Source organism: Plectropomus leopardus, chromosome 19 (genome assembly GCF_026936395.1).
Source record: "Plectropomus leopardus strain MGB_pleo_1.0 chromosome 19, ASM2693639v1, whole genome shotgun sequence".
Classification (NCBI taxonomy): domain Eukaryota; kingdom Metazoa; phylum Chordata; class Actinopteri; order Perciformes; family Serranidae; genus Plectropomus; species Plectropomus leopardus.
Genome location: NC_142194.1, coordinates 14,394,234 through 14,421,083, shown reverse-complemented (window position 1 = coordinate 14,421,083; position 26,850 = coordinate 14,394,234). Strand labels below are relative to the sequence as shown.

The 26,850-nt window shown below is 37.4% G+C and overlaps 1 protein-coding gene and 1 long non-coding RNA gene across 2 annotated transcripts in view; one reads left to right on the top strand and one right to left on the bottom strand.

Moving 5' to 3' along the window:
• Positions 1–26,850, bottom strand: part of LOC148186327 (uncharacterized) — a 94,418-nt gene that overhangs the window by 60,253 nt on the left and 7,315 nt on the right. The gene's annotated exons all lie outside the window — the stretch shown is intronic.
• Positions 1,202–26,833, top strand: gfra1b (gdnf family receptor alpha 1b). Its single transcript, XM_042508264.2, has 10 exons — positions 1,202–1,787; positions 2,120–2,428; positions 3,517–3,600; positions 15,449–15,627; positions 16,206–16,378; positions 16,623–16,732; positions 19,440–19,574; positions 20,964–21,163; positions 24,106–24,153; positions 25,595–26,833. The coding sequence occupies exons 1-10, from the start codon at positions 1,748–1,750 to the stop codon at positions 25,739–25,741; spliced, it is 1,425 nt and encodes a 474-aa protein (XP_042364198.1). The 5' UTR covers positions 1,202–1,747; the 3' UTR covers positions 25,742–26,833.

The window sequence follows — 26,850 nt, the reverse complement described above, 5'->3', positions numbered from 1 at the left end:
CTTTCCTCAGAGGAACGAGAGAAAACGTTTTCCTCATAAAATTCCCCTGATATGGGGTAAGTAATTGTTATACATAAGGTCATTTGGGGTGTTCCTTTAAACAAGGCATTATCAGTTTTAAATGTCCTGCATGCTCAGCAGTGTGTATCTGTGTGTAAAAGGTCTTGCAGTGTCTGTAACAAGTTACATTTGGTTCTTAAATTTAACTAAACAAGCCGAGGTGGGAAAAAAAAAATTCTATAATAGCAATTGGTTTCCAATGTTTCCTTCTAGTCACAGATTAAATACTGAAATGTTGCAAGTCTTTTGGAAAATCTCCCAAAGTTGGCATGCGCTATGTTATCATTACAACATATTAAAGCATAACATATTGCATATAACATTTTTATTTGAAAATCATATAGATTGTAAATTTAATACAGGTGGAATGGGAGATTTTATATATTAGCACCTATATAGTTTCTGTTGTGCAAGCTGCTAGCTCCCAAATTTCTATAGCCAGTGAATTCTTGAGGGCTACGTCTCATTAATTTTTTTTAGTCTTTCTCTGAATCAGATTTTGTTTTCCAGGGCAGAAAAACAAACTTTGATAGAAAAAGTTCTGCCAACAGTTATCACAATTTATATGGTAACTGCAATTTTAGATAAAGAAGCAATATTATTCTTTCCCTGCCCAATTCCACTTACCACTTTCAATTTTAGGGATTGAAATACCTTGAAAGTTTTAACCACCCTAAAAAAGACAACAACTGTAGGCTACCCACTCTCTCACATTTAAGTGCCGCAGGATATTAATAGTTACTGAAGAGCCTAGCTGAGAGGACACAGACTTAATCTGCTTTAAGTGAGACACTGAGATACTTAGAAATTGCTGCAATTTAAGTATTTGATAGGAAATACTTTAAATCTGTTAGGTTCTCATGGTGTAGGCCTGCAGGTTACATAAATATATAATGAGCTATTATAAATGTTGATTTGCCACAGAGTTAATGAGTGAGCTGTATCCAGCAGCTGAATTACTCTTACATCTGTAACCTGCTTGCTGGTGGCATTCAATTTGTTCTGACAGTCTTAGCAGTTTGGTGTAAACTGAGGCTGTTAATGGGTTTATTAAGGTTATTGTGCGCATAGTCGCGTGACGTCACGCCCTCCCGCGTTGCATCCCGAACCTCTCAGTTTGTCATCAGAGTGTGGAGTGGAGGACAGCCTGGATCAAACGGGGTTGTATTGTCTTTGCACCTGCTAAACGGAATGGATTTTTCCATCTTTTGGGGATGTATCATTTAAACACAGTCCGCTCAGGGCTGTGATGGACAATTAAAGTTTAATTCATCTATTTATAAAGTTAAACTGATGGTTTTAGAGTTTTACTGAGATTTCCTCTTATATTTTTTCGGTCGCGACTGTAAAGTTTTGTCCTCCAACCCACTGACAGCTCCTGTGTCGATCAAACACAGCGACAGAGCAGCGGGCGAGCAGAGGAGTTGATGAGAGCAGAGTGAAGTGGAAATGGTCAGCGCGTCTCTCTGTGTCTTTTTCAACGGTCCAAGACTCCGGCAGGTTTGCACGATGTGGTTTTAGCTACTGGACTCAGGACGAGAGTTTGGATTCTCACTCTTGGATCTACAGGATGCATCGTCACCTGAACTCACAAAATGTGCAGCCCGAAGAAAAACGGATCTGTGTGACAAGTTCATTTTAACCCCCGAAACACTCCTTTAACCTTTACGCACGAAGTATACGCGCAATGATTCTAACAACTTTTGTCATTTTATTGTCCTTCCTGGGTAAGTAACGCATCCATCTGTTGAATTTTTATGTTTATATATTTTAAAAGTGCACATTTTCTTTACAGTTCAACTCAGTGCACGCAGCAAACAGTGGCGGTGAGGAATTAAGCACATCCCTTGCCAAACGTCAAAATAGATGTTAATTTGTTTGGTCTGTACTGATTGTTGATGCATGATTGCAGAAAGTTTGTGACATGCTTACTGCATCTTTCTGTCTATTAATTGGTAACAGTGCAATCGAGTTTTATCCAATTAAATAACGTTAATTGGCTGATCGGTTGTGTGCGGAACAACACACATATTTCTGACTTCCCTCTCCCAACTCCTAGACACGGTGTTCACCTTGAAAGGTGACGGCAGCTCGTCCTCCCGGCCCGCCCGTCTGGACTGCGTAAAGGCCAGTGAGCAATGTCTGAAGGAGTCCAGCTGCAGCACCAAGTACCGGACCATGAGGCAGTGTGTGGCGGGCAGGGAGAGCAACTTCAGTGCGGTCACCGGTCCCGAGGCGCAGGGCGAGTGCCGCAGCGCCATAGACGCTGTAAAGCAGAGCCCCCTGAATAACTGCAGGTGTAGAAGAGGCATGAAGAAGGAGAAAAACTGCCTCCGGATCTTTTGGAGCATATTTCAGAGTTTACAGGGTATTTACAAGCAAACTATTGATTGCTATTTGACTGATTAATATGCTCACTATAAAAGCATGTTGATGGAAGTATTCATATCAAAAGAAGTAGAGTACATTTATGCAGTATTTTATGCAAGAAGAATAGGCCTTATTATTGTTATATATTGAGTTATTATCAAAGGTGAATCAATCTGTATCAAGCAGTATTTCAATGTTGTAGCTGGTCAAAATGTGAGCATTTTTAATTCTGGAAAGTAATTTAATGATATTTAGAATATATTTTACAAGCTTATCATGCAGTATGCATACATATAAACATAACAAAATGCAAAGAGGTCAGATAAGGGACTTTTTTATCATTGCTTATTGTCACTGACTGACCCTCCCTTCACCATAAATAACAATATTTCACAGCCTCTGGCTATGATATATGGTGTGATTTTGAAGATTTTAAAGGAAAACATGCCTTTTTCAAAACCATTTAAAGTTGAATATTCCCCTAAGCCAAATCAAAAATATTTTTTTCAAACATTATTTCAGTGCTTAAAAATTTTCGAATTTTTGAAGTGCCTCCCATGTTTTGCACCACCCCCTCCTCTCTTATGAATAAGGAACAGTCCCTAAATTTAAAGTTCAATATTTGCATCTGAATTGTTGTGGCGTAGAAAGCTAAAGTAGCTTTTAAAAGGGAAATACTGAGGGACTGTGCTAGTACCTATCTTGTATATCAGTTTACAATTGAGGAAATGTACCACATTTACTGATACTACTGTACTGACTTAGTCCTCCGTTTCCTGTGAATCAGTCATGCAGTAATGTTCGCAGACTGTTTATCTGTACATCGACCCAGAGTTAAATCTACGTGAGAAGATCATTATACTTCAACCTACTTCATAAGTTCTATAGTGTAATTACATAGCAACATATCAATATTTACAAGACAAGTGCTCATATAGGCCAATATGAGTAATTAACAGGGATTACCCATTTAGTATAATTGATATAATGTTAAAGTATCATACAACATCCACCCACACCACAGATGTTTACACATACACCGTTTCAAGCGCATAATGTTGACAGTCTTTTTTTTTTCCTCTGCAGGTAATGATTTGCTGGAGTACTCTCCGTATGAACCAGTCAATAGCCGCCTCTCAGATATCTTCCGCCTGGCCCCCATCATCGCTGGTAAGATGCTGCCGATATTCCTCAGGTTTAAGTTGTGCAAAGTTAAGTTGCTGCGTACACAGAGCCATTACCACTCAGTTGTGCTTTAAACCCAGCTTAAGTCACGCCATCACGACCGCAAATCTGTCACTATTTGACAGCCGCTCTTTTCTATTGCTGTCTGGTTTCAGGCTGCAGCTTTCAACGCCCATTATCCGTCACAAAAGCTTTTATCTGCCACTGTGACCCATCGTATACAAAGCAGAGTAATTTAGTGTATTTCACTTTCAGCTCTCAAAGCAATGATTAGGGGTTTGCATGTTGTTCCACTGTCATAGTACTAATGCTGGAAGTAGCATTTATCTGCTAGTTTTGAATTAATTGTGCTTTTAGAGCGAAGCCTGTGTTGTTTGAAGCTCCAGGAGCTTGCAGGGATGAATGCCTGAATTTAAAAAAAAAAGAAAACCGACGAGAAATGTTGCTTGTTGTTTATTGTTGCAAATCTAGATGCCATACGTGTCCTAAAATGTCAATGGAGTGCAGGTGGACTTGGGAGCATACACCTAGGCAGGCACATATTTAGATCTCACACACATTACACAGAGGAGCAATTAACCATCTGTCTGCGCTCAATGGCTCAGATAGAACAAGAGCTGTGTGTGTGACAAGTGCAGCTCTGTCTGGCACTCTTCAGTGTCGGGCTTTCTGGCTGGAGGAGGGCGTCTGCTGCACTGCCCAACTACCATTTCAGTCAAAAAAAAATGGTCATTTGATTCTCTCTCTCTCTCACTGGCTCTCTCTCTCTCTGTCTGGCTCTCGCTGTGATTGAATCCACTTAGCGTATCAAAGTGGCTCTGCTCCACATGCAATGACATAATGGCTAACTGTATTTCAAACAGCAAGTAAAGGAAAAATTTATTGGAATTCGGATTTCTCCCCCATGCTGGAATAGTGCGGAGATAGGTCTAGCAATGTGAGACTAAGAAGAATTGCAAGAAAACTGAAGTTGGAAAAGTGGTTGGGGATTCATGAGGCTTTCAGATAATGGAACTACTAGTAAAACCAAACAGGAATTATAAAAGGCTAAGAAAAAAAGCAGCTTGAAATGTTCAGGTCATTTTTTAACTACAAAATCATTTTTTTGATGCAGCTTAGACAAGACAGCAGATCCAACTGAATAAATGTGAAATGTTCTAATCTTGATTAAGAGAGATTCAAAAATCTGATCTGCTGCTAATGTGCTCTTCTGTCAAAGTCAGCAACTTAGAATATGGAAGATGTGGCAGTTTAAGTGTGTTTTCTATCATTATTATATCACTATAAAAAAAACCTCCAATATGTATGTGAGTACCGAGCAGCATAAATCGCGATGCAGAGGTGAAAATGGAGCTGGCAGTTTAATGTATAGCAGTGTGCAAACAGCCAAAGGCTCTAAGAAAAAATAAATCACTTAATGGGTTAGATATCAGGAATCCATTTGCCATAAGTGACCTCATTCCTGTCTGAAACTAAGCTGGGCCTCAGGCAGTCTGCAGTGTAAAATAATGCACAAGAGCCAGTATAGAACGATCCATACTATATCCCATGGGTCAACTGCTAAGATATGATACTCACTACTCTAAATGGCTGAAAATCAATGTTTGTTATTATATGTATTTAATCCGTTTGTATTTAAGATAAGTTTTGGCCACTTGGATTTTCTTAAACAAAATGGCTGGTGGTGACCTCTTTTAACCTTTTTCCCATCTTGTTTTGATTGAACTTGATTTTAGCTGTACATGTTGATTTTTTATTTTAAGGTTTTTTTATTATATGAATTACTCTCTATTTCTCTCTTTCTGTTTCTTTCTCTATCTCTCTCTCTCTCTCTGAATCAGACCACACTCAGATAGCACTGTGCTGATCAAATATAAAGCACAATTCGATTAGCGTTTTGCACATTTCTTGTCACAAATGGCTTTAATACAGGTCTTTGTGAACATGGAGTGGGCACTACAAAACTCAGATCAAATGGTGAAACTAAGCAGGACCAAGTTTCTGTTACCTCATTTCAAATACCTTCTCAAATGTTTTTCTAAACATATTTTAGTGCACTGTTTAACTGTGATTGAAGACTGTTAACTGTGTCAAAACGGCCAAGCTCACATTACGTCACCCACCCACAGGAGTGTTTATTGGCCCACTGCAATGCAGTGCATTCTTGTAGTTGTTGTTTTTTTTACCTCTTGAGCAAACGTGAAAGCCACAGCCTTTAGTAGGCCTATGTGTTTCCTCTGTGTCTTTGTACTGCATAGATAGCTTAGATTTATAAAAAAAAAAAGTCATCTTTACAGCAAATAAAAACTTCTACTGGTACATTATGTTCACTATGTTAATTTCTTTATTAGCACTAAACACAAAGCACAGCTGAGGCTGATGGGAATGTCATCCGTTTTGCATTACCAAAGTGATTAGAATAAGAATTCATCCTCCGGGACCATGATTGTCTGTATTTCACGGTAATCCATCAAGTAGATTTCAAGATATTTCACTCCAAGTCAAAACATAAACCTGCTGGTAGCACTTGAGGTAAAACCAGGAGATCACCAAACACAGTAAGATTCATCCTCCAGGGACTATGAATGTCTTTATGGCAATCAATCCAGAAGCTGCTGAGATATTTCAGCCTGGACTAAGGTGGCTGTCTGACTGTCAGACTGACATTACTATCCACAGAGTCATGCCACTGGTATTGAGAAAAAACAAATTAGTTTCCCACTTATGAGAGACTATTAAATAACTCCTCTCTGTTTTGAGTGCTACCTTTGTTAAGTCACTCTCCGTCATTTATGGCTTCTGCATAAAGCTTCACTTCTGATGTATTTATAAGACTATTCATTTAAAGTGAAAGGCGTGACATCCAAGCATACAACTATGAGAATATAGTCTCCAGAAACAGCTGAAGTTAAACGCTGCGTCATTTAGAAATCAATGCACAAGTGCCTTTCAGAGATATTACCCAATGCTGTTGTGAAGGAACAGTGGGACTACAGAGCTACCCCTAATAAAGGAAAAACATCATCTATACAACACATCTTGTCTTTAAAATTAATTTGCTGGGGTACCTGAGGCCAACAACAAAGAGAACTCAAAGTCTTTACTTAATTCCACTGAGCTAAAGACAACTTCAGGTGATTCCAGATGTACCTGCAGCTCCACTGTTATGCTACTTTGCAATCCCACAGCGAGAGCTATGAAAAGGAAAGATTGCTGCAGGGTATATCTTGTACAATCACATTTCCAACTTATTATAAGTAACATACTTTTTAGAGACAAGATGAACTGATTCTGCATTTCCTCAACAAGTCTGACACCAGTGGTATAAGAACAGATTACATCCCAAGAGGATCTTTGGAGTAGCACATACTGTACATAACAATGAGCAATGGAATAAACTCATTTCATTCTGCCTTATGTTCTCAATGGCTCCCTTTGAAAATAAAAAGTAGCTGACTATATATGCATCCAGGGCTTATTTAGACGATAGGAACATGTTAATGTAAATCAGTGTTAGAGTCTTAATAAATATAGCTCTGTCTTTATGCCAGTAGTGGACAAAATACACCAATACTTGAGTCAAGGTATAGATACTCCTGGTCAAATTCTCCAATGCAAGAGTAAGAAGTGGAGTCAAATTATCACTTGAGCTGAAGTACTGGAGTACTTCCTTAAAATAATATCCAATTAAGTATAAGTATTCAAAGAACTTTTAATTAGCATGAATGAATCCACAGTAAAATACTGAGTAAAAATATTTATGATGTCGTACAACAACGTCACGGACAAATTCATAAAAAGTAATTTGACCAAAAATTGCACATAAGCGATAATTAGCACAAGCACAGACAACTTTGTTTAAAATGTTCATCTGGAATTAAGCAGATGTTAGCGTGTGGTAAACAGAGCAAACATTTAAAACTATAGGAATCATTCATCTCAAAAACTTTAAACATGGGATTGAGGTATGGCCTGGGTGATCTAGTGGGGATTGTTTACCTGCATCTACTGCCGTAGCCATTACTAACACCACACAACCAAACCCAACCGCCTACTGATGACCTCTGCTCTCTACCCAATCTGTGTAGCACATACGCAGGTGTGAAACACCACTTCAACAAACAAACCTCATGCAGAATTACGTGGTCACCGTTTATGCACTTTTGCATTTTAAAAAAATAAATAAATAAATAATCCGCTGATTTCAAAGCATATGTAACGTGTAACAACAGCCATTATTCATTAGAAATGTAGCAGAGGCAAAAATAAAATATTTGTCATTCACATGAAGAAGAGACAAAGTAATACAATTTTTAAAAATGATAATCAAGTACAGATACTCAAAAGCTGTACTTAAGTACATTACTTAAGTAAATGTACTTTGTCACTGTCCACCACTGCTCTATGCAGACACATCAATCATACATACTCTATTTCTATTGATGAAACTCTTGCCACTCATGTTCCTACGATGCTATAACCCTCATAAATTGGACTCCTTTTTCTTGACCCCTTTTTTCACATTCAGAGTGACAAACCTCAGATGTTTAAAAAGCCCTGCAGCCTTTCCCTAAATTTACATGTAAGCAGCCACTCTGGCACAGGTAATATCACCTGCACTGGCCCTCTCACTGAGCCCAGTATGTTTCCTCTCTCCTCCCAGTCTGTGCTCCTTACTCATCAGCAGTCTTTCAGAGAATCGAGTCGGTGAGCAAGAGATGAAGCTTGGCATGATGATTTTCCATTGCAAAGATCTCAAGAATAATTCAGTGGAACTCGTTGCCTGAAGCAACAGATTAATCCTCTGTAGTCTCTGTCCTGTGCCACTGGCCTGGCCTGCCTGTGAACTGAGTGTACATGAGCAAACTGCTCCAGCTGAACATCAGAGTAGAAGAAAACACTTTTAATCTGCTGATCCTTTTTACACAAGACTGCTTTCAGCCATATCAGCGATTCATCTGAAGGCATTTCCTTTCACACACTTCTCCTTTGTTTTCTTACTGCCCCTCTGTGACCGCAGAATAACACAATTTATTCCAAGTGAGTTAACCAGAGGGAGCTCAAAACCAAATGATAGGCTCAAACTGTGAATTAGAAGTTTGAAATTATTTTAGATGCTGTGTAATCAAATATTAAAACTTGATCCTTTTGTTGCGTGAAATAAAACAAACTATCCTGTTTTTTAGCAAGCATGTTGCCTTCAAATAGAAAGCATCATAAGTTCTTATATATTACATAAGATATCGGAACAGCGCATAAAGCACTTGTAGATGTGTGCACAGAGTGGTAAAATAAAATATAATCCAAGATTCTCAAAAATAAGTAAAGCTATAACATCTTGATCTCCCCTGGTGGCTGGCTGCAGTATAGGTACTCAGCCCTGCCCCCTCTACGTTAGTGGGTGGGACATGGGCCAAACTAAAAACACAATGTACACTTCCAATACTTTTTTTCCAAATATGGTTCATGCCATTTTTCGTAGTTTCGATGATGTTGATGTATGTTCAACTGTTTGTTTTTCTGACAAGTTTGGGTTTAATTAGTTATTTGATGCTATTAAACAGGGGAGTTTGTAACTGACAGTTGTGCAGCCGGTTGTGCTCGCAACTGATCTTGCAGCTCACAATTGGTTGGACGGATGTATGATAGAGCAGAGATCACTATTGCTAATGACGTCATGGGAGCAGCCGAGCCCGGGATATTTGGGCTTCAGTACAGTGTGAGCAAGCTGAGACACCTTTTTTATCTTTGTATACAGTCTATGATCAAGTCTAGTCCAGACAGATTTTCAGTTTTCGCTAAAAGCAGTTTCCTGTGAAAAAGTTTAAAGTAAGCATTCTTATGTTGAGGGGAAATGCCCCGAAATGTTGAGGTGTAAATATCTGAAACTTATTTTGCTACATTGTTTATTCACACTTTCATTTGGCCACATCATGCAAATCAAAAATAATCATATGAATCATGGCAGGAATGCTATCACCCAAGTGGAAATGCAACCATGGGTGATGCAGGCAATGGCTAATCATGGCTTTGAGATAAGAAAATATGCTAAAATGCTGTAGGCTGTAGGTGACACAGGAAAATGTTTTCGGTCAGGCATGGAATTATTTGATGTGAGCAAACCACGACCTGCACACACATGCATGTACACAAACAATAATTCTTACTGTGTGCATTTCTTCTGCATAGAGAACCTCATCTACATGCAAATCACCCTGCACACATTCATACAACGACAGTGACATACACATCCTCTCAGTGCCTCAGGATTTCCTTACATCTCTCAGATTGATATACAGGTGCATAAATATGCAAGTTCATGATTTTAGGAACTAATGCTTGAAAGTAGAATGGAAGAACAAAAGGAGAAAGTACTCTAAAGTAATGTTTTTTGTCAACTGCTGATGGTGTGACTGTGCAGAGACAAGTTATCTTTTTAATTGGCGAAGCTGAATATCACCACTTTGATCTGAGTGGATAACTGACTTTCTGAAAAACAAAAGTGTGCTTTGGCATCCACATATCCGACTTGTGCACTGCAACAACAGGTGCAACCACAGCAATTTGCTCTCATACTTCATGCTCCGTCTCTCGCTTCCATGTCCTGCACTCAGAGTAGCGCCATATGACCAGTCATCTTACCCTAAACTCAAAACGAACCTTATCTTATATCAGAAACATACTGAGTATGGCAGACACAAGCAATGCTGAGGGTATTACATTTCTGTTCTAATGAATACAGGATTAATGACTGATTGGGGGATTAAATTACAAAAAGGAATAGCTTGTGCAGTATGAACTAAGTGAGATTTTGCTAATTACATGGGTGCACTTAATAAATGGGTCCTGGGTCTGGTCATAAATACTGAGACACTGACGCAGATTTAGTGATGCTGGCAGGAAGCCTGTTGGAAGGCAGGGTGCCATGGAAGAATGGTCCCTGACCACTGCTGTTTTCTTTCCATTATGGGAGATGACAAAGAGGGCACTAAGTGGAGGGGCAAGTTTAGAAGGATTAAATAAAGCAGTGATACATTGTGAAGGAGGATTTAATACCATTAATCTAGACAGCATGCAGAGGCTCTGCAATATAGTGATGTTGCATTTTTCAGTATTTATAATGGTGAATTTTGAGGGAAATAAAGAGGAATTGTAGCATCGGGACTGGTTTAGACATTTTGTTTAAATATTTTGTGTTAAATAAATAGACTGTATAAGAGAAGTGGACATAGCCTCTGGTTCCAGCATTTTTTCTAATAGCCAGCAGGGGCCAATCCATTGGTTGCAAAAAGAGACCAGATTCTATAGAAGTCTATGAGAAAATGACTAATTCTCACTTGATTTATTACATCAGTAAACAATTTTCTAATGAGTTTATGGTCTCTCAGTTGCTAGTTTCAAGTCCTATTTAATACAGCATGATCTTCATTTCTATAAATTATGGTCCCACTTAGAGTAAAATAGATGATAAAACAGAGTTTACTTTAAGGTATGGCTACCTTGCAACTTTAAGTCCCTGACCTGATAGGGTTCTCTGTTAAATGCACCCCTCACTCCTCCACAGCTCTTGTCCAAATATGGATGTCCAAATATATCACTTCTGGCTCCAAAAATCCAAGACGACGAACACCAAAATGCTCAACTCAAGGCCTCAAAAATGGTAGTTCACTAGGCTTCATCTGCATAAACAGGTGACTTATGTAAATGAGACAATGCTACAGAAATGGAGGACTAAAAATATGTATTCAAGATAAGCAGATGGCAACCAACTGAAACTGCTTCCATGTGCCAAGCATGTATGAGAACTATAGTGGCCAACACGAAAACACAGATGACCGTATCTAGAGGCCAGTGTTTTGTTTGTCCATTCTTGGCTACTGTAGAGACCCACTCTGACTGTAGAGATAAACTGCTCATTTTAAGGTTACGAAAACATGATACTTATTTTTAGGTAATCATGAACTAACAAAAACATAGTTATAAATATTATATTCCATTTCTGTACATCCCTACAGTCCTACCCATGAGATCTCTAAGAAATTACAACTGCATCTTTAGGGGAGACTTAACACTGTTAAAACAGGTACAAACAGAACTGTCAAAGGACAATGTAATTATTTTATTAACAAAATTCAAGTCTGAACTACTACTGCTACTTTCTTTGCTCTCAGTGGTATTACCAAACAATGCTGGTCATCTTCACTGACTGACCTAATGGTTTTAACCAAGCTTGTGCAGTGGGCTTTATAGTAATCCAGACTTTGCTTCTAGATCTCTATGCGCATAGCTGGCTCTTGAGTTTTGGCCTGTCAGTCTAATACTGTGCATGACTATAATCTGCATTTGCTGGACATGGGAGGATTTACATATCAGACAGATAAAAATAAATAAATTTTAAAAAAAGGCAATTCCATGAACGCATGTTCCTGCCCATATTTTTGAATTACATTAAGAGAACAATGAATGAGTAGGCTTGAGCAATTGCTTGGCAGAACACGATTATTATTCACAACTACTCCACAGGATTTAAACCATATAGAAAAAAAGGAGGTTTATGGACCAGCTCTACTGCTTCTGACCTCCCCGCCTCTATGGCGACATCAGTCCAGGAAGATCCGTTGGTGCTCTTTATTTCATGTGTACTGTGCAAAGAGATTATTAATCTGTCTAAGCAATAAATCTACAGCAAAAAGATAGAAGGGGATTACACAATATGATGCATAAGGCTCAGATGCTGTATCCATGCAGACATGTTCAGGCATTTCTTTAGTGTCATTCCCACCTGGCAAATGCAGACCATGACCAACATTTGCTGTGTTGTTTGCTGGTGTGATTTTAATTATGTCAAAGTCTTTTTGCAATGGGCATTTTTACTATTTTTAAAGATCAAAAAATGAATCAACTAACTGATAATTATTAGTCAAAGTCCTAGTCTTTTCTCATGAAGCGTTTATTTGGTCTACTGCCTGTATGCAGTCTTTACAGCACCTCACCTTTATTCAAGAGGTGAGGTGTCGAATAAGTTTACACAATGTAAACATGCTTAAGCTCATGGATCCAAAATGGTGTTTTGAGTAATAACATATGAAAACTTTATAACTGAGGGCATTAACAACAGTGGAAGTCTTTGCAGTTTAAGAGAGAAGTTTGGCTCTCATATTCTTACCTTTACTGTATTAGTGAACACAGCCCCCAAGGACACCATAATTAAAAAAACACTGCTTTGAGGCTCATTATGAACCCTACCTGGCTGACAGTCTTTCAAAAGGTCTTTTGTAACAACCTATCAGAGGTCAAAGGGTCAGATTCCAGTGTTTGCTACACTGGCTTGTTTTTTGCTCTGCATCAATGGGAACATGGTGGTCTTTGCTCAGGGGGTGCAACTTAAGAAGGCAGAGGGAGATTTGTTTTTCTTAAGCCTGTAGGTCTTTTAACAAGATATGACATATTTTAGGTGGACATATAGAATTGCAATTCTTGGTATGCACTGCAAGGGCAATACACTAAGGATACAAGAAACTAGAATTATGTTTACTTAAATTGGTAGATGTTTACTCTAGGTTTAAATACTTTTACAAATCACCTTAGTTTTAATGGGCTTAGCTTGGCGATCAGTTCAAATACGTAAAAGGATTGCAGAAACAATCAAAATAAATATTTCTGTCACAAATTAAACTTTTGGTAGCCTCATAGAATAATAAAGAAATATTAAATACAACAATTTTGGGGACAAAGCCTAACTTGCAGTTGAAAAGAGTTAATAAATCGGGATATAACACAATGTACTGAATGCTATCCCAATAGTCAGCATATTGCAAAGTGTTTAAGATTGTAACAATATTGTATTGTGGTTTAAGTATCGTGATAATATTGTACTCTGGGTCGTCCTGTGATTCCCACCCCTAACAAGATCATGATCCTCCCATGAACTTGTGATCTTAAAGACACTGAAGCATGGTTTGTACTTAAATTATTCCTGAAACTGAGATAAAATGACCCAAAAATTATCTTATTAAATGCAAAACTGCTCCTGATAGAAAGGTTTTTTCCTGCCAGGGGGTTTTTGCATCTATATGGAGTCATTCTGTGACCTACAGCTTCAACCTTCTTACTCACACTTAGCTTTGGCCCTCTGCTACATGCGCACGCACACACACATACACACACACACACACACACACACAAACACACATACAACCACATTTTACTCCAAGAGTAAGAACTTTTGAAGTGCATTTTTAATATAAGCAAGGCAAGCATTTTCCTCTCAGTAACTGTAATTGAAGTAAAGTGTCACACCTATGGCCCGAGAGCTACAAACATCCACTAAAGTATCACAGCCCACATCTCTAGGCACTTGTCAGATGTAAGTAATGGGTTTTGTAATATGTGATTAACCCGAGGTTCAAGAATGTATTCAGATTTAATCATGGCTCGTTCTGTGGTGCATGAAAGAGTGCAGTGAGCTTCAATTCCACCTCAAAAGGCAGAATTACAGAATTCATTCTTCCATGTCGAGGCTGAGGATACAGTTTGTGTCACTGTGCAGAAGTCAGTCGAGCAGGAAGGACTTTATGGCAACAAATACGAAAAATGAGATGTGAGAGTCATTATGTTGGCCGCAGAGTGCTTTTGCTGTGCTGTGATGGAAAGACGGGCATACTGGGATGGAGGCAAAGATGGGTGGTTTGGTTTACGTAACTAAAAGCAGAGAAGATGCACTGTCTGAACAGGTGTTTTTATTTTCACAGTGTGCATTTGTTTTCTGTAAGTCTGACAACAAAATCGCCCTTGAATTACATGTATATGATGTGTCGGGGTGTGACAAGTAAAACAGCCACAATCACCAAAACACACACTGGGATATATATACTATGAGTTGCTCTAATTATTAAAGGTTTGTGCTCTCATCTCAGAGAGGTGAGGCCAGTGTGGTCTAACTGCGGCTTTCTGTTGCGCATACAGGGGTTTGATCATAAATGCCAGACCTAATGAGGTCTGAGAGGGGGATCTGATAACAACCTGAAGTACACGATTAAGCCAGAGAATTTGAGTTCAAATGTGTAACAAAGCAAGTGCAACAAATGAAGCAACTGGAGCAACAAATTGGTATAATAATTCATGATGAAATATAGAAAATGTTGTGTTTGCAAAGACAAGCATGACCAAGCTCAACCAGGTTCACATCTCTCATACAATTGGTCTTTTTTGGATTATGTAATTCTATATACATATATATATATATATATATATATATATATATATATATATTCTGCTTTACCTTGCTGTCAGACCATCCTTTATAACAGGAAACTGATGCTCTTACGTTATGCTCTCCTTAAAGTCACTGGATTCCATTGACAGGTATTAGTAGTTATTAGTAAGTTATTTTACTCTTGATTATCCTGCTTTGAAAATCAAGGGAAGGCAAAATCATAATCAAAAATAAAATGTGCCTAATCGACCAGCCATACTGTATCAGAGGAATGGAGATGTGCAATTTCTCAGGTGTGATCAGGTTAAACTGTCAGGGACTCATCCAGAGGTAAGAGAACTGTAAAACTGTAAAGAAAATTATAGCTAAAAAAAAAAGAAGGGATAATTTACAGGTGTAACATCCCTTTAAGAAATTGCACAGCCAGACAACACTTCTCTACATTTCTCTTCATCTTGGCTGCTCTGTACCCTGTCATCTAATTCACTCACGGCTATGTTTCTAGTCGTCATAAAGTTCATAAAGCACTGATGGTTTATGATGCATAAAGAACAATTTAACCTGTGCAAGGAAGCGCTAATTCTTACATAAGAAAATGATGTGTCTCTCATCTCTTAGTCGAGCCTGCATCTACAAAAGAGAACAACTGTCTGAATGCTGCCAAGGCCTGTAACCTGAATGACACATGTAAGAAATACCGCTCGGCTTACATCAACCCCTGTACTAGCAGGGTGTCTGCCTCTGAGGTCTGCAACAAGCGCAAATGCCACAAGGCCCTACGACAGTTCTTTGACAAGGTAATTAAGCATGTTAATTGTGAGAGCTATTTGCAGCTTTTTTTGTGTGTTTGACTTTATAGTTGCTGCTCAAATCACCATCAAAACCAGATGTCAAATGTCAAAGGGAAAATGCTATTTTAAGTGCAATTTCTTATTAAGCAGACTTTGAATCCAGTCTCCATAAAAATCTCAGTAACTTATCACAACACTTAACTCCATTTAAAGCTGCTGTTCATGTCGGAAGGCAGCCATAATGGATCTGAAGTCTCTATGTCAAATTTTATCACAATGTATTTATAAACTGGGTATGGTAAGTTCAAGGTTGAAAATAGACTTTTTTTGTTCCAAAATCAACCAGCTACTGAAAAGAGTACCACTGTTTTTTTGGCTGGTGAATGAAGCAAATTTAGCAGCCACTTGCATATTTTACTAGCATTGGCTGGTGGCTGGTGCTAATTTCCAAACCTGGTAAGTTACTCAACTACTCTAGTACAAGTGTAAGCTACAATGGAAGTGTGAAGATGTTTGTTTAGACAGTAATGAAGAAAAAGGTTTGGCAGACATCAACCTTTCTTTCTTTTCTTTCCAAAACAAAGGTTCCAACTAAATACAGCTATGGGATGCTATTTTGCTCCTGTCCAGCTGGGGATCAGACAGCATGTGCAGAACGCCGGCGACAAACAATTGTACCTGTCTGCTCCTATGAGGACAAGGACAAACCTAACTGTCTGTCTCTACAGAACACATGCAAGACCAACTACATCTGCAGGTAACAAGAGACACAGAGATCCTTAGACTTCATCATTTTTCCAAATATGCAGTCTAATGTTCTTATACTAATGTTATATATATATATATATACATATATATATATATATATATATATATATATATATATATATGTACATATAAACATTACTACTAATAAAAGTGACAGAGCACTTAGTCTAATTTAAGATTGATAACAACATCAGGGAATTAGCATCTATAATTTGCATCTCTGTTGTTTTTAGGTCAAGGCTGGCAGACTTCATCAGCAATTGTCAGCCAGAAGCTCGCTCCATATCTGGCTGTCTGAGGGAGAGCTATGCTGACTGTTTGCTGTCTTACTCAGGTCTCATTGGTGAGTTCTGTGAAGCATCTTAAAATTTGCTACAGAATTTGCAAGATAAATTACAATGCTGGATTGGTAACTGGACCGCAAGGTGGACTACTGATGGTGTTTCTTAATATTTGCTTTGTGCCTGTGTTGTTGCTCAACAATCTGTGAAATGTATTCAGATGAACCTGCTGCAAGTAAAGTAATTGAGAAAATATCCTTGTAGAAAAAGCTCACAAGGATTAAATAAAATAAAATTCATGGCCATTTTTTCAATTCATATACATCATACACATTGTTAGTCAATCATTTAGCAATCAAACTTGTTTCTATTTTTTCTCTTCATTAGCAGTGTTATCAGAAGAGATGTACAAATCTTTGATCCTAAGCCAAAGATGACAGAAATAATTAAAAGTGTGGAAATGTAACTGTTTTTCTTGAAAGCAGCTGCACAGAATAGAAACCAGTTCTTTAAAACAAGTACAGCGAGTACAGCAGTACATTTACAGAGTACATGAAATGTCACCATGATGCAGTCACTCTAGCCCTCCTCACGCAGAGTAGAATAATTCACTTGCCTACACAGCTACATTCGATGAAGACGTTTTTAAAAGGAGACAGCCATGCCATGAATCTGAAAATATAACAACCACACAATTGCCATATGATAAAACAGACCCAACAACAGTGTAAACATTTTCAAACTAGTATTATACTAAGCCAAACACACACCAGTATACCTGATTATATCATGTAGTGTCCCACCAGCCAGGTGCCACCACAAGCTATTTATGTTTTTGCAGTGAAATAAAAAGGTATAGACAATAGTGTATTTCAACTTCATGAATTAGCCATTCCTCATTCATGCAAATTCAAACCAAGCAACAGAAATAAATAGAAACAGGGGTCCAACAACAGTTTACCTCAAAACAACAGCTCTGTGTCACCTGCAGCCAGTTAGGACACCTCTTTTGTCTGTTTCAAATCCAAAATGTCGTCATATTGGTGCAGTTTTATTTTCTTGAAAGACTGACCCTGCAACATCTCCTCTCATCACCTATAAAAGCACATCAACTTTCTGCTAACAAACACATGCACCACTTGATGCTTCTCCCACATCTATTGAAATGTAATCTCCATGTTGGTGGTGCTTGGCTCAGCAGTAAATTCTGCACAGCCTTTCAATCACTAGTGGCTCTGTTAGACAATTTATAAACATATATACGTTTATCATGTCACATTTCTAGCAATAAATGTTGTGTTTAGTACTGTAACACCATTAACACAGGTCGCTGAAGTAGGCATCTTTTTACTTTACCAGATACGTCATTAGGTACGTTACATTTCCTTTTGTTCAGTCTTTCCTTCATCAGCAGGTTCAATTATGTAGAAAGGAAAAATGATGTCCCACTGAGTTTTAATAATGAGATTTGATCGCCAGGCAGCAGTGACCAATTGCAAACTCAATAAGGAGACATTTTAATCTACACCATTCATATTCTACTTTACACAGGTTACACCCTCTAATCCCCCCTTTCGAAAATTAATCAATTGGTTTTTGACTCATTTATTAATTTCAAAAAAGGCAAAATTCTCTGATTCCAGCTTTGCAATTTTTTTTTTTTCCAGTGAATATTTTCTGGTTTCTTTAATCATCTGTGACAGTAAGCTGAATATCTTTGGTTCATGGGCAAAATAAGACATTTAAGTATGTCATTTTTGGGCCTAGGTTAACTTATCAAGATTTTTCACCATTTTCTGGTATTTAATAGACCAAACAACCGACTGATTAATCAATAAAATAACTGACATTTTAATCAACAGTGACCAAAAAAACTTGCAGCCCTAGTCTTTAAGTGTCAAAGTAGTACCAAATATTTATATAATTGTTATGTATTTAATAACAAGCCTAGGTGTTGCAAAAATATACATGCTGTACATAATAGGGTAGGGCTTTGTTATAATTGCTTTCAGTTTGCAAATTACATCGTTATCTCTTTTTTTTTAATTACTGGGGACATTTATTCAGTTCATACCTTTTTATTCAAAATGAGTGTACTCAGACAAAATGTAGATCTACTTAAGCAAAGAGACAAAATGCAGACAATAACAGTGTTAAATAAATGTTTATTTAAATTTAGCAATTTTGTGTCTCATTTTGTTATTACTATTATTTTATTAAATTGTTGTATTTTATCAAATTCAAAAAAATAGGAAAGAAATATCAACAATATAAAACCGGCATTATATATCAGCCATCAGCTGCCCTACTCTCTAAATACTGACACTGTCCGTAGAAAAACTCATATCAAATCATGTGCATGTTGCTTAACAGGCCATGCCACATAATAATGGGGATACTGTGTAAATCGGTGACGCTTATAATCTGCAGCAGGTTTGTTGTGTTAGTGTCGAGGCAGAGGGCAGAGTCAATGGGTTCCACCCCTTCTGACAGTATAACCCTATTTGAAAGGTTAAAGCCTTTGTAAAACAGAATTATGGTTATCCATCATAACATAGCTCTACCACAAGGTACCGTGCAATTCAGTGTAATTCTGCAGAATCTGTAAGTAAAAGCTATAATATTGACTAAGCTTACTCTCACCAGCTGACCTGATCAATTAAATTTCAGTGTGAAACACAAAATGTTCTGTTATAGAGGGTTTCAGGAATGTTAATGACTCCACAGTTACAATGACCAATGATAGTTTTCTTTTCTTTTATGCTACAGGTACGGTGATGACTCCCAATTATGTGCGATCACTTGGTATTAGCCTGTCACCATGGTGTGACTGTGGCAGCAGTGGGAACAGCAAGCCAGACTGTGATAGATTTGCTGAGTTTTTCACCAACAATCGATGCCTACGTGAGTTTTTGTACTGCAGAAATTAATTTCCCCCCCAACCTCTTACTATTCTTCACTGCTTGAGGCCAGATTGACCATCTCTTTTGTCTAGATTTGAATTGGTTTTTTGAAATTGTAGACTGGGAGATAATTACTGGAAACTGGAATAGTATGTGATGGTCCATTATGTGTTCTCCCTTCAAACACAATTTCTGTCACTTTATTGTTGTACAAGCAATCATTTCTCAAGAATGTATTTTGTTTCTTCACTTATATTTGAGAATGAGTGGCATTCAGTGGCATTTCCACATTCCAACTCCAAATCATAAGAATACAACAGAGCAATTTTGCAATGTCCTTAATTGCTTTGACAAGAATTCATGCCCAATCAGTATGTTCAAGACTAGACAATCCAAGAATAAGTTCTTGCCAACATTTTATTTTACTTGTGATAAGGTATCTTAGAAGAATAAATGTCAAATTAATGATGAGAAAATTACATTACACAAATCATTTTAGAAGTTTTCTTATTTCAGGCAGTTATGAAGTTCATTTTTGTGAATCATAGCCATTAGGCAGACACTGCTTTTAAAAAGGTTCTTGAGAAAGGTCAAGTAATTTCTTCCCCTACACAATTATCTAAAGTATCAATTATAAGCAGCTTTTAGTTGGACATGAACAAAATGTTTCAGGCCATTCCACTTGCACTTATTTCCAAGGACATAAGACATCTGATAACTTGTAGGATGTGCAGACTATATTATTAAAGTGGAAACTGACAACTTTTACCCCCATACTGTGTCTAAGTGCTTTTGTCTGCACCAATAACACAAATATAACCTGATTGCTCTCCAGAGCTTAGCAACTACCACAAGAACCAGCATCTTTCTATAGATATCTTGGCTATTCTACTGTGCACCATTTCCATTACCGGGGATAGCTACTGATAGCTACCAGGAAAACAAAAGGGCTATCCTCTTCCAGATTTGGTTGTGCAATGGTTGACTTACTTCATTTGTGCTGTTATTTGAGCCTTCATTTTCCCAGGAGATTGTACCTAGTGGCAGACAGAGTTGTATAGTAAAAGGAAGGCATATATAAGGGAACAGAGGTAAGGGCTGATGGTGTCACTATTCTGTCGCCATTACACTGTGCAATCAATATTTAGTTAATAATGATAAGTTAAAGCAGGAAAAGTGTCTATTTCCACTTTAAAACCAATGCACGGGACACTCTGGGGGATAATGCTTCTTATGTAACATTTTAATTGAATCAAGTGACATTTGATGCATTATTTCTCACATATATGTACAGTATGTTCTCATTGTCCTATCTAATTATATACTGTCTAGATAGAACAGATTTTGTACAGGATCAAGAGGGTTTCAATTAATACACTATATGTTACAGGTAATGCCATCCAGGCATTTGGCAATGGCACTGATGTTGGAGTTTGGCAACCACAACCCCCGATTCAGCCCACTGCACTAGAGCCCAGCATCACTCGAAGGGGAAAAGACCGAACCAGTAACGCACTGGATGCACTGACAGACATGACCAAACTGGAGCTTGATGATGACTCATTATATCACATCTGTGGGACCTTACAGGTAAAGTTTTTAAAAAGTAGAGGGTTTAAAAGTAAGAGTTACTATGTTTGAATAGGCTGCATCTTTTATTCTAACTTACAACACTGGTGTTATATTTCAGAATAAAAGTTGTATAAAGAAAAAATAAAAGTAGGGAGAGAAGTTGAGATGGAATCACTGCATACATTTTTTGATAATATCAAAGGCAGCAACTAAAACCATCACTGTGAGACCTGAGATAAGCGATGAAGATTTACAGCTTATTTATTTATGGCTCAAAAACACCTAAAAAGAAAGCAAAAACTAGCCTGAAGAAACAAGCAACATTCTGATGCCACTTTCTAGTCAGCTCAGCAGTACATTTTATTTGACGCTCTCTATATACTTACAGACAATGTAAAGGTTTCATTGTTAGAAATCATTAAGCTACCTAATTTGATTCTGTCAGTCATCTTGTACCTCCACTGTTCCCACTAACAAAGAAACTCTATTGATCTAACAGGGAATTATTTGATGGAAAAAATGATACAGCTACATTACAAAGTAATACCTTTCAGTTATTATAACTATTCATCTCAATGCAGTCAGTTAGTGGCTGTGCCTTGTTTATGGAAAAAAAACACTCCTGTTTGAAAAGGAAAATCAAAGAGCAAAGATGACATCCTTCTACGTCCACAACAAATGTTTGGACTCATTTCCACCGTTTTTGTCCTTGTAAATTTTGAAGGCATCAGAAACCTCTCAAAACTTGTGAGACAAAGTGCCTGAGTCTAAATTGAGACCTAAACAACAGGTAGAGATCTATTGAGAGTGTCTGTCTGAGTGTCAGACGCCTGGCTCTGTCACCTTGATGGATCAGGGACAGTTTTATGATGGCATGCACAGAGTCCCCCCTCCTGGGCAGAAAGATGAGACGTCAGTGTGGAGTCAGAGTTTCCAAAGCTGTCATGTCAAAGCTAATTGGTTGCCACAGTAACATCAGAAATGGCCCACAGGGGTAGTCTGTCTGTGTGTCTACATCTGTGTGTTAGCAGGGACACAGTATCATTTTAAAGATGTACCATTTTTTTCTCACCCAGATTGAGGTAATGTTTACATAAATCCCTTTTAGCTTTGAAGTAAATTAGATGCAAGATTAAATAATTAAAATGCTGTATTTGAGCATACGAGTAACATACTGGTGATCTGCTTTGACAGTCCGTCAACGAAAAATCAAGCCTTACAAAGTAGAGATTGAAAGTTCATTTTGACCTTGAAAAAACATAATCAACCAAACAATCCAGATTTGGTAGCTGTGCTGGAATTCTTGATTATATGTTATACGTATACCTACAAAAAGTAATGCACCAGAACTCCTTTATAATCCACAAAATCATGAGCCAGTAATCCATATATTACTCATGTAATCTTAAAGGCTGCAATCACGTGACACATACACTAACAGGAATAAAGAAGGATGTAGTATAAAGCGCGAAAGTCCGTGTAAGGAGACAGGTTGGGGTGGTGGATGGGTCAAACAAACAGAAATTTCTCCCAGAAGACCAATGTTTATGTCCTTAGTGAACTTGAACTTATTTTACAGTACATACTAAATGGACTGTGGTTACACTGTTTTTCAATTAATGTTTCCCAGGTCAAGAATAAATACTTATCATTAAATGTCAATCAACATGGATGAAAAATGTTTAAAGTGCTCAGAAAAATTAAAGTTTAACATTTTCAGTTCCTAAACAAAATCAAATTAGTGAGCTAAATACTCAACTGACCTTGCAGTGACATTAACAATGTTCATGATTTTTAACGCAGAGCGACGTTTTTTCGTGGATCTAAATCATTCAATTCAACATGTATCATGTATCACAAATCCTAAAGATGTTGTTTCCAAAAACTTTCAATGTGTCTTTAAAAAGTGCTACCAGAAACTTTTATAGAAGTCACATATAAAGACATCCATGTAAATTTTAACACCAGTTGCATTTGTAACAAATCAACTGAATGTGCTGATTTTCACATTTAACATCATAAATTGCAGGTTTTATTTAAAGCTGCTTTTACAGTAGGTACTACATTTCCTTTGAAACTGTTGGGTTTCACCAATGCACCTCTTCTTTCCTCTTCTGATAAATACTATGGGGCTATATTTTTAAATGAGATGATATCACATACTTTAAGGGAGACAATCTATCATATTGGCTTTTAATAGCGATAATATGATTTATCACCAGTAAAAACATCCTGCAGGAGGAAAGACCTCCTATAGAGCAATTAATCACTCTTCTCCAGTATCCTGGTTCTCTCTACTTAAGAACCAACGCACTGGCTGTTTATTATGTTCCCAAACCTCCATAGAGTCACTTTATCATTTTCTGTACTCCATCTCTGTATCTGTGAGTGTGTGTGTGTGTCTTTGTTTGTGTCTGTGTGTGTGTGTGTAAATATGTGTGGGTATATTTATGTGTGGCTGAAAAGGTTTGGAGCAGAAAAGTTTTAATGTATTAAACTGTCATAACCTTGAGCTGGCACAAACAGGGGATCTCACACAGACAAACTTTTACACAAACACACACACTTGAATCTTACACCTTTTGCTCGAGGTGGATGATTATACAAAGACGTCCATGTAGGTCTAAACTATGGAAATTGGTGTGCGCTGAAAGTATTATCATAAATCTTATTGTTGTGTGTATTTTGCAGCACAACTGAGGCAGAGGGAGTTTGGCTTACAGTAATGATTTTTTACTCAACCTTGTTTTATCCTAAAGACTTTGCCCTTCCTTTAGCCACAGTTCAACTTTCAGACAAAGACAATTCCACTACACTGAGACTGGATAAATGAATGATAATATATGCTGTATCTTTCATAGACTTTCTAGACCACCATTAGCCAGTTTGTGCTCTTGAGAGACAGGCAAACACACTCAGAAATTGAATATTTTGCTCACTTCTTGTTTTCTTTCTTACAGGCCCAAAAACTAATGTCCAATCTAACAGTGGATAATTCTCAGTGTGTGGTAAGAATTTTTTATTCTGTCTGTTTTATTAAATTTTCTTATTACAGCCTGAATAATTTGGACATTTTGAACAGGGGCAATCTCAATACTTTTGAGATTTGAGGCCACACAGATGTTGATATTAGTAAGAAAAAGAACCTGATATGACTATATATATCTTTATCTTTATATCTTTATCTTTATAAAGATCCCTTAAATTTGGCTCTTAAATAAAATATGAACTGAGCTCAACATTTTGCATATGAAAAATAAATCTGTGAATGCTCTCTGGAGACAAAGTTTATAATAGCAACACTGCAAACATATCTTTATAGCATATCTGTACTGCAATTTTTTGTCACGTAACAGCTGTCAAATGCAGCAACACAGATGAAACTGTGTAGTCCAACAAGTCCATCAAAATGCCACTCAACTGACCAAATTTAAGCAAATAGGCAACTGAAAATGCAAATTGATGCAAACCAAATTACATTTTGCAACACTAATTTTTCCACCCAGCCATGTGTAAAATTTCTTTTTTGTGCTGTTTCCACTCAGGTGTTTTAAGTATAAATTGAAAATGTGCAATGCAAATCAAAGGAATATATCTGACCTGACTTTCAAGCCCATCGGTATCAGAAAAGTTGCTATTATTGTATTTATACAAGTTATAAATATAGTAGGCTGTTCTCATGCACTGTTTCTAGGTATGCCCTCATAAAGTAATGCACCAGGATTTGAATGTCTCAAACACAGCCATGAGTCAGTAATATGGGTCCAGCCCACATATTCAGTAAGGTTGGGATTAAGTGACAAATACGCTGATGGGAGTAAAGAATAAAGTGGCTTAAAAGAGCACAACTCCAGGAGATTGGTGTTTTGGACTGTGTGAAACCAAGTGAACGTTTAGTTATTTTAAGGTATTTTGTCATCACGTTTCTTTTTCTAAATCTAACCACGAAACTTAATGTTAAATACATAACTTTACATTAGATATGTAACTTTACATAAGGTCCATAACGTGACAACACCCAAACGTTTTTTTTTCCTCAAACTAACATAAGTGACTTTACTTGTGTAAACCTAACTTATGAAAATGTATTTGCCTAAACCTAGCCTACGTAACCTTACATTTATTCCATAAGTTTAGGTTAGGAGTGTAATTTTACATTAAGTACATTGAGTAAGTAAAATGGCCACGCCCAACCATGTTTCTTTTCCTAAACCTAGCCACCAAAATGTTTTTTGCCTAAACCTAACCTAACTTTGCCATAGGTACTTCACTCTACTATGAGTATGTAACATGACAACACTGTTCATTGGGCACTAATTTGTCAGATATCATGTAAACCATTGTATGTGGATACATTGTATATTGTCATCATTTAAATCTCAGACTTAAAAAAATTTTTTTTTGACTGTCCACTCAATGTAACACTAAAACTATGGCCTTTTTCCTCAGAATCATCAACTAGATGAGTCTAGTGACTCAAATGCCATTCCTAGAAGCTCAGCAGCCAAATTCACCTGCTTATACTCCTCAAGTTTGCTCATCGCCTTTGCTTTAACACCAACAGTGTTACGGCTTGAAGGTTTACTGTTTTTGTAGGATCTGAGGACTACCGTATGGATCAACACTCTTATCTGAAGAACTGATTCAACTCATTTTGATTGTGACATTTGCCAAAGTGTGACACCTGCATTTTTTTCTTAAAATGGAAACGAGAGAACTCTGAGATCATAGACAACAGTGGATTAAATATCTGAGGAGCCAATGTTAACTGTTGCTGAAAACAGATCTGCTGAAGCTGTTCCTGAGATATCGGCTCGTTTGCCTGCCGTGCCTCGTGGGGGCAATTTCGTGACTTCAAGAATCAGATTCTCACTGAGGAACACTCATTTTTTTGGAGTTCAATCCTGTGATCTGATAAGGAGCATGTGAATAAATTCACTTGTTTGCAGTGTGTTGCAGTCAGTGCACATTTGACTGAATGAACTGCCAATGTGCTGAACAGTGTTTGGGGGATAAAGTGGATCATCCTCTGCATAACTGTGACTTTGATTTGTTCTGCCAATAAACTTGCTTTAGTTCAGCAGAAGGAAAACCAAGTGTTGATATGAAAGTGCTGATGTACAATATGTCACAAGGGACAACAAACACATTTCGCAAACACACTGTATGTAATACGACTCATAAAACATTTCAACTCACTTAAAAATCCCATAACATATTGTCAGAGTATCCTCAAAGGACAAAGACATATCAGCCAAAAGAAAGTAATAATTTTCTCTTCTACATGTTCAGTACTAGGTATAGATCAGATTTGTAGATTTATTTGATTGTTATGGTGGTTTGTGGTTTTATCACATCGCCTCTAAAAGAACATTTTGTACATATGATACATAAAGTGTACACTCTATTACAGTATGCTGCTGTTAGCTTGTAACATATTGTCTGTAATGTTTTTTGAGAGTCTATGTTAGTATCTGGCGACTAAGGCCTCTCAGCGTTATCCAGTGTAGCTATGATTTATAAAATGTGACTGGGTATGGTTCTTTAATCATGTGGTTACAGATATGACTATTGTGTGATTATATTTTGATTGCAAAGTGCATAATGTTATCTTAAACAGTATTTTTCTTGAGGAGTATCAATCTATCTGTAACAGCAACAAGAACATAAAGAATTTACAAAAGTGTCTTTAATGGCTAAAACTA

Excerpts from the sequence above, each read along its gene's own strand:
- gfra1b (XM_042508264.2), top strand. The coding sequence starts at position 1,748 with ATGATTCTAACAACTTTTGTCATTTTATTGTCCTTCCTGG. Across the intron at positions 15,628-16,205 it reads TACGACAGTTCTTTGACAAG|GTTCCAACTAAATACAGCTA; the intron begins GTAATTAAGCAT and ends TCCAAAACAAAG. Across the intron at positions 16,379-16,622 it reads AAGACCAACTACATCTGCAG|GTCAAGGCTGGCAGACTTCA; the intron begins GTAACAAGAGAC and ends TGTTGTTTTTAG.